Raw genomic sequence first — 17,360 nt, 5'->3', positions numbered from 1 at the left:
GTACAGTAATGGTGGGACATTAAACAGATTCCCTGAGTTGTTTTTAAGTGACTTTATAATCTCGGTGACTTCCGAGGGCTCAGTTGGTGCAAGATAGAAGGAATTTGGGAAATTCCCATCTAGGTAGTCCCCGGCATGGGCATTGGTATGTGGGATTTTATTGGCGAGATTAGATCCTATGGTTGAGAAGAAGTCGTTTATCTTGTTAGCTGTGTCAGTGGGATGTAGTGGTGTTTCGTTAGGTTTAGTTGGGACAATATTCTTGGTTTTTTCCAGTTTGTGGGTCCCTAGAATCTGAGAGAGTGTTTTCCAGGTCTTTTTTATATCTCCTCTAGTGTCTGTGAATCTACTGGAGTATTATAGTTGTTTGGCTTTCTTTATTACTTTGGTGAGAACTGATGAATAGTGTTTAAGAATATCTTTGTGTATTAAGCCCTGTCTGTATTGCTTTTCATATTGGTGTTTCTTGTCAATGGATTTCAGAATGGTGCTGGTTAGCCATGGGTAACCAAGCCGTTTGTTTGTGATCTGTTTCGTTTTTATAGGACAATGTTTGTTGTATAGTCTAAGTAATTTGTTAAGGAAAATGTCTGTCCAGTCATCAATACCATTGGCCTTGGAGAATTCTGTAGGCCAGTCAACAATCTCTATGTCAGCTGTGAACTTCCTTATTGAGGCCTCGTCATGGAGTCTATTGACATTGTAATACCTCTCCTGCGATAAATATTAAGTGTCATGATTTTTGCAGACTTTATTGAGGAATGATGGGTCTACAAACACCCAGGGTGGATTTGTGATACTGTTTACAGCTTTGTTTTTAATTATTTTTTTGTACAAAAAAAAAAAGTTACTGACTTCAACATAATTTTTTATGGAATCTACTGACATTATCGCTAAACTGTCATGGGTCATTAATAATCTAGCCTTTATCTTTCATCTGATGTCAACTAGAGCATTGTACATCTTCCCAATTTAGTAGAAAAAGGAAAGTCCTAGGACCCATAAAATTGTGCAAAATTAGTTTTTTCTATCTAACTTGAAGGCTAACAGTCAAAACAAACACAGCCTATATGTATTTTAATGCTGCTTAATCCACTGTCACAATGCCATTGAAATCTGATAAAAAAAAAAAAGTTGGTGATTCTGCTCGCCCCTCCCCTTAGTGAATTTATGTAGGTGCTTTTGTAAGTATATTTTTGGGGGTCTGAAACGGATTAATCTAATGTACATTATTCCTCATAGGAACAAATTAATTTGGTATCAGCACTCGAACAGCCTTCTGGAACGAAATAAGTTCATATCCTAAGGTACCACCGTAGTCTTAACCCTTTGAGGGTTGGTCACGTAAAAGTACGTCATTGCAGCCAGGGTCGGTCACGTACTTGTACGCCTAAATTCTAGCGCCTTCAAATCTAGTGGAAGAAAGCTAGCAGGCCTACATATGAAAAAATGGGTCTGTGTGGTCAGTGTGCACAGTATAAAAAAAAATCCTGAAGCACGCTGTGCATAATGAGAAAAAAAAAAACTTTGACTGTGTTTTTGGTTTAAAACAGCGACTTTCTAGTGCATTTTCGTATGGTATTTATGTTTGTATTCTCGTTTCCTTGGTCTCATTTGATAGAATGGAAGATATATTACAGAATTAGATGATTTTGATTGGTTTCACGATGACAAGTACCTTTAAATTGAGCTCAAAGTAGCGGAAATGATCGATTTTTGCCGATGTTCAAGAGTAAACAAATCAAGTCACGTGTCCAATACACGTCAACTGATGAGTCTAATACAGTGGACCCCCACCTTACAATATTAATCCATTCCTAAGAGCTCATCGTATGCCAAAATTATCGTAAGGTGAATTAATTTTCCCCATAAGAAATAATGGAAATCAAATTAATCCATGCAAGACACCACAAAGTATGAAAAAAAAAAATTTTTACCACATGAAATATTAATTTTAATACACACAAACTGACACCTTTATTGAAGATATGGTGATGATTGATAGGATGGGAGGAGGGGAGAGTGTGGAAGATGTTAATGTTTAGAAGGGGAATCCCCTTTTATTAGGACTTTAGGTAGCACGTCCTTTTCCGGGGTTACTTCCCTTCTTTTAATGCCACTAGGACCAGCTGACCATGGTGCAACAGCTGACCATGGTGCAGCAGCAGCTGACCATGGTGCAGCAGCAGCTGACCATGGTGCAGCAACAGATGATGGTGATATAGCAGCAGCTGACTGTGGTGCAGCAGCAGCTGACCGTGGTGCAGCAGCAGCTGACTGTGGTGCAACAGCAGCTGACCGTGGTTCAGCAACAGCTGACTGTTGCAGCAACAGCTGACCGTGGTGCAGCAACAGCTGACCGTGGTGCAGCAACAGCCGACTGTGGTGCAGCAACAGCTGACCGTGGTGCAGCAGCAGCTGACCGTGGTACGATAGTACATATTTCTCACCCTTTTTACCACAGGGTTGGCACTAGAAGCTTTCTTTGGGCCCATGGTGGCTCATTTAGCAGTTACAAGCACTATAAACAATGGAATAATACAAAATGTATCGAATGTATGCATGCAACCGGCCACCCTGGCTTGTAAACAATGACAGCAGGGAAGCTGAGGCGCTCAGGCTGGACGGACAGGTTCAGGACGAGTCATGTTAGTCAGAAACAGCTGATTGTGGTGCAGCAGCAGCTGACTGTGGTGCAGCAACAGCTGACCGTGGTGCAGCAGCAGCTTACCGTGGTTCAGCAATGGCTGACTGTGGTGCAGCAGCAGCTGACCGTGGTGCAGCAGCAGCTGACCGTGGTGCAGCAACAGCTGATGGTGGTGCAGCAGCAGCTGACGGTGGTGCAGCAGCACCACCGTCATCTGCTGTCAAGAAAAGTTTATCTCACTCTTTCTCTGTGCTCTCCGCACAGCCCTTTGGTAAATAAAGTGAGGAACACGATCCAGAGGGATTTTGACGGGGATGTGGAAGAGTTGGTGGAGGACCATAGGGAAGAGCTAACCACTGACGAACTGCAAGAGCTTCATTTGGAACAGCATCAGACCACAGCTGAGGAACTTGCTTCAGAGGAGGAGGAAGAGGGAGTGGATGAGGTGCCTTCTTCAAAGATTAAGGAGATTTGTGCAATGTGGAATGAGTTTCAAAGTTTTGTTGAAAAGTATCACCCTGACCAAGCTGAAACAAGCCATATCTGCAACATGTACAATGACAGTGTTGTGTCCCACTTCAGGGAAATCTTAAAGAAACGCCAGAAAAAGACCTCTCTGGACAGATATTTTGTGCGACAGGGGTCCAGTGACTCTCAAGTTGTTCCCAGTGGCATTAAAAGAAGAAGGGAAGTAACCCCAGATAAGGACTTGCTACCTAAAGTTCTAAAGGAAGGAGATTCTCCTTCCAAACAATAGTGCACACCTTCCTCCTATCCCCTCCTCCCATCTTCCATCCACCCAGAAGTCTTCAGTAAAGGTAAGTGTAATGTTATTATTATTTTTTTAAATGCATGTACTTGATTTCTGATTGTTTTCATTATGTAAATCTTTATTTAATTTGAAAAAAAAAATTTATTTTAATATTTTTGGGTGTCTGGAACGGATTAATTTTATTTCCATTATTTCTTATGGGGAAAATGGTTTCGAGTTTCGTGAATTTCGACCTTTGGCGGGCTCTCTGGAACGGATTAATCACGAAACTCGGGGGTCCACTGTACTTGCAACATCTGCCACATTGCTCCCCTATCCACTCTATCATATGCCTTTTCTAAATCCATAAATGCAATGAAAACTTCCCTACCTTTATCTAAATACAGTGGTCCCTCGTTTTTCGTAATTAATCCGTTCCTGGAGCCATTACTATAAACGAAATTTACGATTTGCGAATCAATTTTCCCCATAAGAAATAATGTAAATACAATTAATCCATTCCTGACACCCAGAAGTATTAAAACAAAAAAAAATTTTACATGAAATATACATGTAGTACATAAACAATACAATGGGAAATGATGAATGAAACATTAACAGCATAATACTTACCTTCATTGGAGATTCTTCTTAGTGTATGGGAGACTAGAGGAGGAGAGAGAATGGATTGTTTATAGTTTGGAAGGGGAATCCCCTTCCAGCAACACCTCAGGTACCAATTGCTTTTCTGGGGTTGCTTGTCTTCTCTGTTTCTTAATGCCACTAGGACCACCTTGAGAGTCACTGGAGTCCTGTCTCGCAAAATAACTGTGGAGAGAGCTCTGTTTCTGGCGTCTCTTTAACACTTCCCTAAAATGGCCCAAGACTTTGTCACTGTACATGTTGCCAATATGGCTTGCAACAACCTTGTTAGGGTGATGTTTCTCCATAAAGCTTTCCATCTTACCCCACATAGTAAAAATCTCTTTAATTTCTGAAGAAGGCATCTTCTTCCATCTCTCTTACTCCTCCTCTGCAGCAAGATTCTGAGCTGCGATGTGTTGCTCTTCCTGCTGAAGCTCTTGCAGCTCCTCAGTGGTGAGCTCTTCGTTGTGGTCTTCCACCAATTCTTCCACATCCTCCAAACTCACATCCAACCCCATGGAACTCCCCAGTGCCACAATTGATTTTACAACAGACATAGGCTCATCAGGGTCAGTCCCAAACCCTTCAAAATCCCTCTTGTCGACACAATCTGGCCACAATTTTCTCCAGGCAGAGTTCAAAGTCCTGGTAGTCACTCCCTCCCAAGCCATACCTATAAGGGTTATGCAATGGAGGATGCTGAGGTGTTCTCTCCAAAATTCCCTTAGGGTCAAGTGAGTGTCTGTGGTCACAGTCAAGCACCTGTGAAACATTGCTTTTGTGTAGTTTTTTTTAAAGTTTGCAATGACCTGCTGGTCCATGGGCTGGAGGAGAGGAGTGGTATTCAGGGGCAAGAACTTGACTGTGATGAACCCAAACTCCTCGAAAATTAGGTCATCCAAGTTTGGAGGATGAGCAGGTGCATTGTCCATTACTAGCAGGCACTTAAGATCCAATTTCTTTTCCAGGAGATACTCCTTCACACTAGGGCCAAACACTTCATTGAACCACTCGACGAAAATTTCCCTCGTGACCCATGCCTTACTATTAGATTTCCAAAACACACACAATTTACTCTTCATAACATTGTTTTTCCTGAACACTCTGGGATTTTCAGAATGGTACACTAGTAATGGCTTCACTTTGAAATCTCCACTAGCATTAGCACAGAACATTAGCATCAGCCTGTCTTTCATAGGCTTGTGTCCTGGCATTGCCTTTTCCTCTTGTGTAATGAAGGTCCTCTTTGGCATTTTCTTCCAAAAGAGGCCTGTTTCGTCACAATTGAACACTTGTTCAGGTTTCAGTCCTTGAACCCCTATGTACTCCTGGAATTTATGCACATATTTTTCAGCTGCCTTGTGGTCCGAACTGGCAGCCTCACCATGCCTTACCACACTGTGTATGCCAGTACGGTTCTTAAATCTCTCAAACCAGCCTTTGCTGGCCTTAAATTCACTCATTTCACCACTATTTGCAGGCAATTTCTTTACCAAATCTTCATGCAACTGCCTAGCCTTTTCACAAATAATCGAAGTCATAAGAGTATCTCCTGCTAATTGTTTCTCATTTATCCACACCAATAATAACTTCTCAACCTCTTCGAGTACTGGTGATCTCATTTTTGTCAGCATAGTTACCCCCTTTGCAATAACAGCATCCTTGATTTCCTTTTTCTTGGCCACTATGGAACATAAGGTTGTGTAGGGTTTCTTATACATCCTGGACAGTTCGGCCACACTTGTACCACTTTCATATTGTTCAATGATGGTTTTCTTAAATTCAGTGTTATTTCTCACCTTCTTTACCACAGGCTTGGCACTAGGAGCTTTCTTTGGAGCCATGGTAGCTTATTTAGTACTTGCAAGCACTAAAATAAATGGAATATTATGAAATGTTTCACTGGAACACGTGAGGGGACCTTCGCTCACTGGTAAACAATGCCAGACTGGCTGCCGCCACAGCTCACGCCATGGGTACGCGTCCGGGACGAATTACGACTTGCGAGTCAACTTATGAAAGCGAGTCCATGTTTATACGAAAATAACCCTATGATTGGCGAAATTTACGATTGCCGGGAACTACGAAAAGCGAGGGACCACTGCACTGTTCACATATATGCTTCAATGTGAACACTTGATCTACACATCCCCTACCCACTCGAAAACCTCCTTGCTCATCCGCAATCCTACATTCTGTCTTGCCTCTAATTCTTTCACTAATAATCCTATCATACACTTTTCCTGGTATACTCAGTAAACTTATTCCTCTATAATTTTTAGTCTCTTTTGTCCCCCTTCCATTTATATAAAGGAATTATACATGCTCTCTGCCAATCCTTAGGTACCTTCCCCTCTTTCATACGTTTATTAACCCTTTCAGGGTTTCTGACATACTAGTACAGCTTACACACCAGGGTTTTTGACGTACTAGTACGCCTAAATTCTAGCGCCCTCAAATCTAGTGAGAGAAAGCTGGTAGGCCTACTTATGAAAGAATGGGTCTATGTGGTCAGTGTGCGCAGTATAAAAAAAAATCCTGTAGCATACAGTGCGTAATGAGAAAAAAAAAATTTGATCATGTTTTTGAATTATAACACCGACTTTGCACTGTATTTTCGTATGGTATTTATTGTTGTATTCTAGTTTTCCTGGTCTCTTTTTATAGAATGGAAGACTTATTACAGAAATTTAGATGATTTTGACTGGTTTTACAATGAAAAGTACCTTGAAATTGAGCTCAAAGTAGCAGAAATGTTAAATTTTTACCAAAGTTCAAAAGTAAACAAATCATGCTAAGCGTCCAATACACGTCAACTGGTAAGTCAAATATTCTTTCACAAGTGCACCGATATTGTTTATACCATTTCTACACTAATGCAGTAGTCTGCATAACAGTAAATCTTCTATTTTTTGTGAGAATAAAAATTCAAAGTGGAAAGCAAAAGAATGTAAGAGGGGTGTGGGGACGTGACTAATGAACAGAGGAAATGCTATTTTAGTGCCAGGAATGTCTTTCTTATTTATTCTGGACCCTATTTGGAAATTGGCATTTTTTAAAATTTGTGTGAAATTGACAAAACTGCTAAATTCTGACCACTGTGTTGGATAGTTGAAATCGGTAAATGGGTGGTTTCTTGTACTCATTCGATAGAAAAAATGGAGTTCTAGCGAAATAGTTATGATTTTTGTCGACTAGTACACTGGAATTGGCCGAAAATAGGGCTCAAAGTGGGCAAAATCGCCGATGCGTAAACATCGTTGAGACCGCTAACTTTACGAGAGCATAATTCCGTAAGTTTTCCATCAAATTTCATACTTTTGGAGTCATTATGATCGAGAAAAGATTTTCATAAGAAATAATAATTTTTTTTTTTTTTGAAATTTGGGCGACCCTGAGAACGAGTCTGGGAGAGGGCCTGAGGACCCTGAAAGGGTTAAACAAAAATACCAACCACTCCAACACTATATCCCCCCCCCCCCTCCTGCTTTTAACATTTCTGTCATGATCCCATCAGTTCCAGCTACTTTACCCCCTTTCATTCTACGTAATGCCTCATGCACCTCCCCCACACTCACATTCTGCTCTTCTTTACTCCTAAAAGATGGTATACCTCCCTGGCCAGTGCATGAAATTACCGCCTCCCTTTCTTCGTCGACATTTAAAAGTTCCTCAAAATATTCTCTCCATCTACCCAATACCTCCATCTCCCCATCTATTAACTCCCTTACTCTGTTTTTAACTGACAAATCCATTCGTTCCCTAGGTTTTCTTAACTTGTTTATCTCACTCCAAATATTTTTCTTATTTTCATCAAAATTTCTTGACAGTGCCTTTCCCACTCTATCATCTGCTCTCCTTTTACACTGTCTCACCACTCTCTTCACCTTTCTTTTACTCTCCATATACTCTACTCTTCTTATAACACTTTTGCTTTGTAAAAACCTCTCATAAGCTACCTTTTTCTCTTTTATCACACCCTTTCATTCCATCAATCACTCCTCTTTCCTCCTGTACCCACCCTCCTATAGCCACAAACTTCTGCCCCACATTCTAATACTGCATTTTTAAAACTATTCCAACCCTCTTCAACCCCCCCCCCCCCATTATTCATACTTGCAGTAGCCTACCTTTCTGCCAATAGTTGCTTATATCTCACCCAAACTTCTTCCTTAGTTTATACACTTTCACCTCTTTTTACTTGTTGTAGCCATTTTCCTTTTGTCCCACCTACTCTAACTGTAGCTACAACTAAAAAATGATCCAATATATCAATTGCCTCTCTATAAACATGTACATCCTGAAGCCTACCCATCAACCTTTTATCCACCAATATATATTCTAGCAAACTACTTTCATTACGTGCTATATCATACCTTGTATATTTATTTATCCTCTTTTTCATAAAATATGTATTACTTATTACCAAACCTCTTTCTACACATTGCTCAATTAAAGGTGCCCCATTTTCATTTACCCCTGGCACCCCAGTTTACCTACTACTCCCTCCACAACATTTTTAGCATCCTTAGCATTGAAATCCCCAACCACAAGTGCTCTCACACTTGGTTCAAAACTCCCCACACACTCACTCAGCATTTCCCAAAACCTCTCTCTCTCTCTCCTCTACACTTCTGTCTTCTCCAGGTGTATACATGTATATGCATACGCTTACTATAACCCACTTTTCACATCCAACCTTTATTTTACTCTACATAATCCTTGAATTAATACATTTATACTTCCTCTTTTGCTGCCATAGCTTATCCTTCAACATTATTGCTACTCCTTCTTTAGTTCTAACTCTGTTTGAAACCCCTGACCTAATCCCATTTACTTCTCTCCATTGAAACTCTCCCACCCCCTTCAGCTTTGTTTCACTTAAAGCCAGGACATCCAGCTTCTCATTCATAACATCCACAACCATCTCTTTCTTATCATTCGCGCAACATCCATGCACATTCAGACATCCCACTTGGGCAATTTTCTTATTATTATTTTTAGTAATCTGTACAGGAAAAGGGGTAACTAGCCCATTGTTCCCGGCATTTTAGTTGACTTTTACAACACGCATGGCTTACGGAGGAAAGATTCTTATTCCACTTCCCCATGGATATGAAAGGGAAAAGTAACAAGAACAAGAACTATTAAGATAAAATCAAAGAAAACTCAGATGAGTGTGTTTAAATAAATGTGTACATGCATGTGTAGTGTGACCTAAGTGTAAGTAGAAGTAACAAGACATACCTGTAATCTTACATATTTATGAGACAGACAAAAAGCAACAGCAATCCTACCATCATGTAAAACAATTACAGGCTCTTGTTTTACGCTCACTTGGCAGGACAGTAGTACCTCCCTGGGTGGTTGCTGTCTACTAACCTATTGTTATTATTATTATTATTATTATTATTATTACTATTATTACTGTTATTATAAAAAAAAGTTTTAAACCCACTAGGGTCATACAGTGACAAAATAACATAGTAAGTACTTATTATTAAATCATTCCGTTAAAACAGCCTAACGTGTATATAGTGAATTTAAAATTATTTTATTTGATATGTGAGGTGGTGGCTTTTTTTTTTTTTTTGTGTGTGTGTGTGTGTGTGTGTGTTTGTTACCATTTTGTCCTAGGCACATGTCGATTAGACACTAGGCCTGTTGTATATGAGTACGTGTGTTTGTGTGTGTGTGTGGTAGTGTGTGTGGTAGTGTGTGTGGTAGTGTGTGTGGTAGTGTGTGTGGTAGTGTGTGTGGTAGTGTGTGTGGTAGTGTGTGTGTGTGTGTGTGTGTGTGTGTGTGTGTGTGTGTGTGTGTGTGTGTGTGTGTGTGTGTGTGTACTCGCCTATTTGTACTCACCTATTTGTGGTTGCAGGGGTCGAGTCATAGCTCCTGGCCCTGCCTCTTCACTGATTGCTACTAGGTCCTCTCTCTCCCTGCTCCATGAGCTTTATCATACCTCGCCTTAAAACTATGTATGGTTCCCGCCTCCACTACTTCACTTTCTAGGCTATTCCACGGCTTGACTACTCTATGACTGAAGAAATACTTCCTAACATCCCTTTGATTCATCTGAGTCTTCAACTTCCAATTGTGACCTCTTGTTTCTGTGTCCCTTCCCTGGAACATCCTGTCTTTGTCCACCTTGTCTATTGCACGCAGAATTTTATATGTCGTTATCATGTCTCCTCTGACCCTCCTGTCCTCTAGTGTCGTCAGGCCGATTTCCCTTAATCTTTCTTCATAGGACATTCCCCTTAGCTCTGGAACTAACCTTGTCGCAAACCTTTGTACTTTCTCTAGTTTCTTGACGTGCTTTATCAAGTGCGGGTTCCAAACAGGTGCTGCATACTCCAGTATGGGCCTGACATACACTGTGTACAGTGTCTTGAACGATTCCTTACTAAGGAATTGGAATGCTGTTCTCAGGTTTGCCAGGCGCCCATATGCTGCAGCAGTTATCTGATTGATGTGTGCTTCCGGAGACATGCTCGGTGTTATACTAACCCCAAGATCTTTCTCCTTGAGTGAGGTTTGCAGTCTTTGGCCACCTAGCCTATACTCTGTCTGTGGTCTTCTGTGCCCTTCCCCTATCTTCATGACTTTGCATTTGGCAGGATTTAATTCGAGAAGCCATTTGCTGGACCAGGTGTCCAGTCTGTCCAGGTCTCTTTGAAGTCCTGCCTGGTCCTCATCTGATTTAATTCTCCTCATTAACTTCACATCATCTGCAAACAGGGACACTTCTGAGTCTAACCCTTCCATCATGTCGTTCACATATACCAAAAATAGCACTGGTCCTAGGACCGAACCCTGTGGGACCCCGCTCGTCACAGGTGCCCACTGTGATACATCATTACGTACCATGACTCGTTGTTGCCTCCCTGTCAGGTATTCTCTGATCCATTGCAGTGCCCTTCCTGTTATATGCACCTGATGCTCTAGCTTCTGCACTAATCTCTTGTGAGGAACTGTGTCAAAGGCCTTCTTGCAGTCCAAGAAGATGCAATCAACCCACCCCTCTCTCTCGTGTCTTACTTCTGTTATTTTATCATAAAACTCCAGAAGGTTTGTGACACAGGATTTGCCTTCCATGAATCCGTGCTGGTTGGCATTTATACTCTTGTTCCGTTCCAGGTGCTCCACCACTCTCCTCCTGATAATCTTCTCCATAACTTTGCATACTATACACTTCAATGACACAGGTCTATAGTTTAGTGCCTCTTTTCTGTCTCCTTTTTTAAAAATGGGAACTACATTTGCCGTCTTCCATACCTCAGGTAGTTGCCCAGTTTCCAGGGACGTGTTGAAGATTGTGGTAAGTGGCACGCACAACATATCTGCTCCCTCTCTAAGGATCCATGGGGAGATGTTGTCCGGTCCATTGCCTTTGAGGTATCGATGTCCCTTAGCAGTTTCTTCACCTCCTCCTCATCTGTATGTATGTCGTCCAACACTTGTTGGTGTATTCCTTGCTGGTGTCCCCATCTGGTCTGTCCCCCCAGAGTCCTTCCTGTCTCTACTGTAAATACTTAAATCTCGTGTTGAGCTCCTCACATACCTCTTGATCGTTTCTTGTGAGTTCTCCACCTTCTTTCCTCAGCCTTATCACCTGGTCCTTGACTATTGTCTTCCTCCTAATGTGGCTATACAGCAGTTTTGGGCCAGATTTGACTTTATGTGTAAGTGTATGTGTAAGTGTATGTGTATGTGTAAGTGTATGTGTAAGTGTATGTGTGTGTGTATGTATGTGTGTGTGTGTGTGCGTGTGCGTGTGTGCGTGCGTGTGTGTGTGCGTGTGTGTGCGTGCGTGTGCGTGTGTGTGTGCATGTGTGTGTGTGTGTGTGTGTGCACATGTGTGTGTGTGCACATGTGTGTGTGTGTGCGTGCGTGTGTGTGTGTATGTGTGTGTGTGTGTGCGTGCGTGTGTGTGCGCGTGTGTGTGCACGTGTGTGTGTGTTAGTTACCATTTTGTCCTAGGCACATGTCGATTAGACACTAGGCCTGTTGTATATGAGTACGTGTGTGTGTGTGTGTGTGTGTGTGTGTGGTAGTGTGTGTGTGGTAGTGTGTGTGGTAGTGTGTGTGGTAGTGTGCATGGTAGTGTGTGTGTGTGTGTGTGTGTGTGTGTGCGTGTGTATGTACATGTGTGTGTGTATGTGTGTGTGTATGTGAGTGTGTGTATGTGTGTATGTGTGTGTGTGTATGTGTAAGTGTGTAAGTGTATGTGTAAGTGCATGTGTATGTGTATGTGTAAGTGTATGTGTGTGTGTATGTATGTATATGTGTGAGTGTGTGCACGTGTGCGTGTGTTTGTGTGTGTGCATGCGTGTGCATGTGTGTGCGTGTGTGTGTGCGTGTGTGTGTGCACATGTGTGTGTGCGCATGTGTGTGCGTGTGTGTGTGTGCGCGCATGCGCACGTGTGTGTGCGTGCGCGCATGTGTGTGCGCGTGTGTGTGTTAGTTACCATTTTGTCCTAGGCACATGTCGATTAGACACTAGGCCTGTTGTATATGAGTACGTGTGTGTGTGTGTGTGTGTGTGTGTGTGTGTACTCACCTATTTGTACTCACCTATTTGTGGTTGCAGGGGTCGAGTCTTAGCTCCTGGCCCCGCCTCTTCACCGGTTGCTACTGGGCCCTCTCTCTCCCCGCTCCATGAGCTTTATCAAACCTCGTCTTAAAACTGTGTATGGTTCCTGCCTCCACTACGTCATTTTCTAGGCTATTCCACTGCCTTACAACTCTATGACTGAAGAAATACTTCCTAATATCTCTCTGACTCATTTGTGTCTTCAACTTCCAATTGTGGCCTCTTGTTTCTGTGTGTGTGTGTGTGTGTGTGTGTGTGTGTGTGTGTGTGTGTGGTAGTGTGTGTGGTAGTGTGTGTGGTAGTGTGTGTGGTAGTGTGTGTGGTAGTGTGTGTGGTAGTGTGTGTGGTAGTGTGTGGTAGTGTGTGTGGTAGTGTGTGTGGTAGTGTGTGTGGTAGTGTGTGTGGTAGTGTGTGTGTGTGTGTGTGTGTGTGTGTGTGTGTGTGTGTGTGTGTGTGTGTGTGTGTGTGTGTGTGTGTGTGCTCGCACCCCTTTGTTGTTAGAGCCAACCTGGCTATGAGTCTGGCTCCAGTGAAGGAAACATTTGCCGTCACTTGTTTACATCACAATTAAGATTACCCACCAAACTGTAACATCTCAACCCTTCCTTCAAGTTGTCTTTCTCGCCTCCAGAGCCCAAGTCCTGCTGACCTGTTTCCCTTGAATCATTTCAGTAAATGTTGCTTTCTATGCATCTAATAATATGTAATTTCCTACTTTAGGTCATGCTTTAATGCTTAAATATAGTAGAATGTTTCAACTTATACTTTTGTTAGGTTTGTGGACCGAGAGAGAGATCAGCCAGGTATGACCAAGCCCCTAAAGATGATTCCTCTACTCAAACAACACCCAAAGGAAAATGTAGAGAAATTCATGAAGAGGGTTGACACAGTGACTAAGGTTGGTTAACATAGCATACATAATACAATATAAATATTATCCTTATGTTCTTCCTGTTTTAATTTTTAGTCTTTACTTTGGAAGAGTTTGTAAATGTTAATAAAATTAATATTAATTTGTTTATTGAGAATTTATGTAAGTATTTTATGTTTCATTGTAAGCATATGCACAGTGGAGGCTCTTCAGTCATAAGACCAGTCTTAACATAGACTACAGTACTCGTAAGCTCATTATTATTATTATTATTATTATTATTATTATTATTATTATTATTATTATTATTATTATTATTATTATTATTATTATTATTATTATCAAAACTAAGTGCTAAACTATCAGGGTCATTAAGCACTGACTTGTAAGCTTAGATTAAAGAAATACATGAAACTACTATAGGTAGTGACTCAATCATTTCTCTTATGGCAGCTACCTTGTCTTCTATTTTATTTCTTAACAGTTGTATTTTTTTTATTACTGTACATGCCAATGATAGCTGTTGCCCTAACTTGCTTACTCTATAAGCTTTGCCTTATAAGTACCACAGATGCTAGCTGTGCCATTTTATCAGACACTTGTGTTATATTATTTTCAATTACAGCAGAAACTGGGTATTTGAAATCCTGTATATTACTGTACTGTATTCAGTTTCCACAATTTTGGCTTATTGATTCCAACTATATTTACAGTTTTTCAAATATATAAAGATTAATACTGCACATGTGGAGAGAAGAAATAGCAGGGTGGAATACACGGAGAAAGGATGATTAATGTGGAAGTGAGGTAATTGAGATTTTGGCTCTTATTGCATCATATTAATTAATTTAGTTCAGTGATGCAACAGTCTTGATCTTCTCTCACCTTACTTTCCACACCAAACAGTTTCCTCACCTAACCTACTCTCTTCTCAATGTTGCAAATCAATTATTTTCATTACAAGATGCAACAATGTCCAATATCTCCCACTTTTTCCTTTTCCAAACAGATCACAATTTTCTAACTTGATCCACCACCACCTACTCACTTTCAGAAATCTTGTCTGTCTGACCAGGTTGCCCTGAATCCCCTCAAAGATGTTCTACCTTGCTCACACTCCAAGTCTTTTGAATGAATGTATTTTTTGTATGAGCAACATTTATATATTCTTAAGCAGTTTATAAATGTGATTTAATATAGTTTTGTTCTTGGTTTAGGTAATTTTAAAAGAAGCAGCCTTTGAGGACAAGTTCCAGGTGGATGTCATACGTGATGAACACGGAAACATTACTTCTGTAAAACAAAGGGACAAAAATGACCCTTTGCTGTCAGAAAAACAGCAACTTGAGGTTGATGAGCGAGAGAAGAGAAAAAAGCTTGCACGTAAGGCAAGTATTATTAAATTTAATGTATATTTACACCTACCATCCGACTTGCGACCTGCTCGACATACGACCACTCGACTTACGACCATGTTTTTTATGCCAAATTTCTGGGAAATAAACAACTGTTTGTGTTGTACACAGGGTTTATCCTAAACCTTACAGTATAAAATACAGTACTAACAGCATAAAAAGTAAAGTAAAAAATGAAATACCAAAATAAAACAATAAAATAAAATCATTACAATTTTTTTTTTCAACAAGTCGGCCGTCTCCCACCGAGGCAGGGTGACCCAAAAAGAAAGAAAATCCCCAAAAAGAAAATACTTTCATCATCATTCAACACTTTCACCTCACTCACACATAATCACTGTTTTTGCAGAGGTGCTCAGAACACAGCAGTTTAGAAGCATATACGTATAAAGATACACAACATATCCCTCCAAACTGCTAATATCCCAATCCTTTAGAGTGCAGGCATTGTACTTTCTATTTCCAGGACTCAAGTCCGGCTATATAAAAATAACCGGTTTCCCTGAATCCCTTCACTAAATATTACCCTGCTCACACTCCAACAGATCGTCAGGTCCCAAATACCATTCGTCTCCATTCACTCCTATCGAACACGCTCATGCACGCCTGCTGGAAGTCCAAGCCCCTCGCCCACAAAACCTCCCTCACCCCTTACTTCCAACCTTTTCGAGGATGACCCCTACCCCGCCTTCCTTCTCCTACAGATTTAAATGCTCTCCATGTCATTCTACTTTGGTCCATTCTCTCTAAATGACCAAACCACCTCAACAACCCCTCTTCAGCCCTCTGACTAATACTTTTATTAACTCCACACCTTCCCCTAATTTCCACACTCCGAATTTTCTGCATAATATTTACACCACACATTGCCCTTTGATAGGACATCTCCACTGCCTCCAACTGCCTCCTCGCTGCTGCATTCACAACCCAAGCTTCACACCCATATAAGAGTGTTGGTACTACTATACTTTCATACATTCCCTTCTTTGCCTCCATAGATAACGTTTTTTGACTCCACATATACCTCAATGCACCACTCACCTTTTTTTCTTCATCAATTCTATGATTAACCTCATCCTTCATAAATCCATCCGCTGACACGTCAACTCCCAAGTATCTGAAAACATTCACTTCTTCCATACTCCTCCTCCCTAATTTGATATCCAATTTTTCTTTATCTAAATCATTTGATACCCTCATCACCTTACTCTTTTCTATGTTCACTTTCAACTTTCTATCTTTACACACACTCCCAAACTCATCCACTAACCTTTGCAATTTTTCTTTAGAATCTCCCATAAGCACAGTATCATCAGCAAAAAGTAACTGTGTCATTTCCCATTTTGTATTTGATTCCCCATAATTTAATCCCACCCCTCTCCCGAACACCCTAGCATTTACTTCTTTTACGACCCCATCTATAAATATATTAAACAACCATAGTGACATTACACATCCCTGTCTAAGACCTACTTTTACCGGGAAGTAGTCTCCCTCCCTTCTACACACCCTAACCTGAGCCTCACTATCCTCATAAAAACTCTTTACAGCATTTAGTAACTTACCACCTATTCCATATACTTGCAACATCTGCCACATTGCTCCCCTATCCACTCTATCATATGCCTTTTCTAAATCCATAAATGCAATAAAAACTTCCCTACCTTTATCTAAATACTGTTCACATATATGCTTCAATGTAAACACTTGATCTACACATCCCCTACCCACTCTGAAACCTCCTTGCTCATCCTCAATCCTACATTCTGTCTTACCTCTAATTCTTTCAATAATAACCCTACCGTACACTTTTCCTGGTATACTCAATAAACTTATTCCTCTATAATTTTTACAATCTCTTTTGTCCCCCTTCCCTTTATATGAAGGGACTATACATGCCCTCTGCCAATCCCTAGGTACCTTCCCCTCCTTCATACATTTATTAAACAAAAGTACCAACCACTCCAACACTATATCCCCCCCTGCTTTTAACATTTCTGTCATGATCCCATCAGTTCCAGCTGCTTGACCCCCTTTCATTCTACGTAATGCCTCACGTACCTCCCCCACACTTACATTCTGCTCTTCTTCACTCCTAAAAGATGGTATACCTCCCTTGCCAGTGCATGAAATTACCGCCTCCATTTCTTCCTCAACATTTAAAAGTTCCTCAAAATATTCTTGCCATCTACCTAATACCTCCATCTTCCCATCTACTAACTCCCCTACTCTGTTTTTAACTGACAAATCCATACTTTCCCTAGGCTTTCTTAACTTGTTTAACTCACTCCAAAATTTTTTCTTATTTTCATTAAAATTTCTTGACAGTGCCTCTCCCACTCTATCATCTGCTCTCCTTTTGCACTTTACAAAAATGTGATGTTGATATTCAGTAGTAAGGTTCAACTTAGGTTTATTTTGAATTATGACCGGTT

At 40.9% G+C, this 17,360-nt stretch overlaps 1 protein-coding gene across 2 annotated transcripts in view; it reads left to right on the top strand.

The window, feature by feature from the left end:
- Nucleotides 1-17,360, top strand: part of LOC128692065 (coiled-coil domain-containing protein 137) — a 104,648-nt gene that overhangs the window by 69,915 nt on the left and 17,373 nt on the right. For both annotated transcript variants that reach the window (XM_070085252.1, XM_070085253.1), the window contains 2 exons: nucleotides 13,414-13,537; nucleotides 14,728-14,898. In XM_070085252.1, coding sequence (XP_069941353.1) covers nucleotides 13,414-13,537; nucleotides 14,728-14,898 — 295 coding nt within the window. The remainder of the gene's footprint in view (nucleotides 1-13,413; nucleotides 13,538-14,727; nucleotides 14,899-17,360) is intronic.

Source organism: Cherax quadricarinatus, chromosome 15 (assembly GCF_038502225.1).
Source record: "Cherax quadricarinatus isolate ZL_2023a chromosome 15, ASM3850222v1, whole genome shotgun sequence".
In the NCBI taxonomy this organism is placed as follows: domain Eukaryota; kingdom Metazoa; phylum Arthropoda; class Malacostraca; order Decapoda; family Parastacidae; genus Cherax; species Cherax quadricarinatus.
Note: the sequence above shows the minus strand (reverse complement) of the source record. Positions and strands in the feature narration are given on the sequence as shown.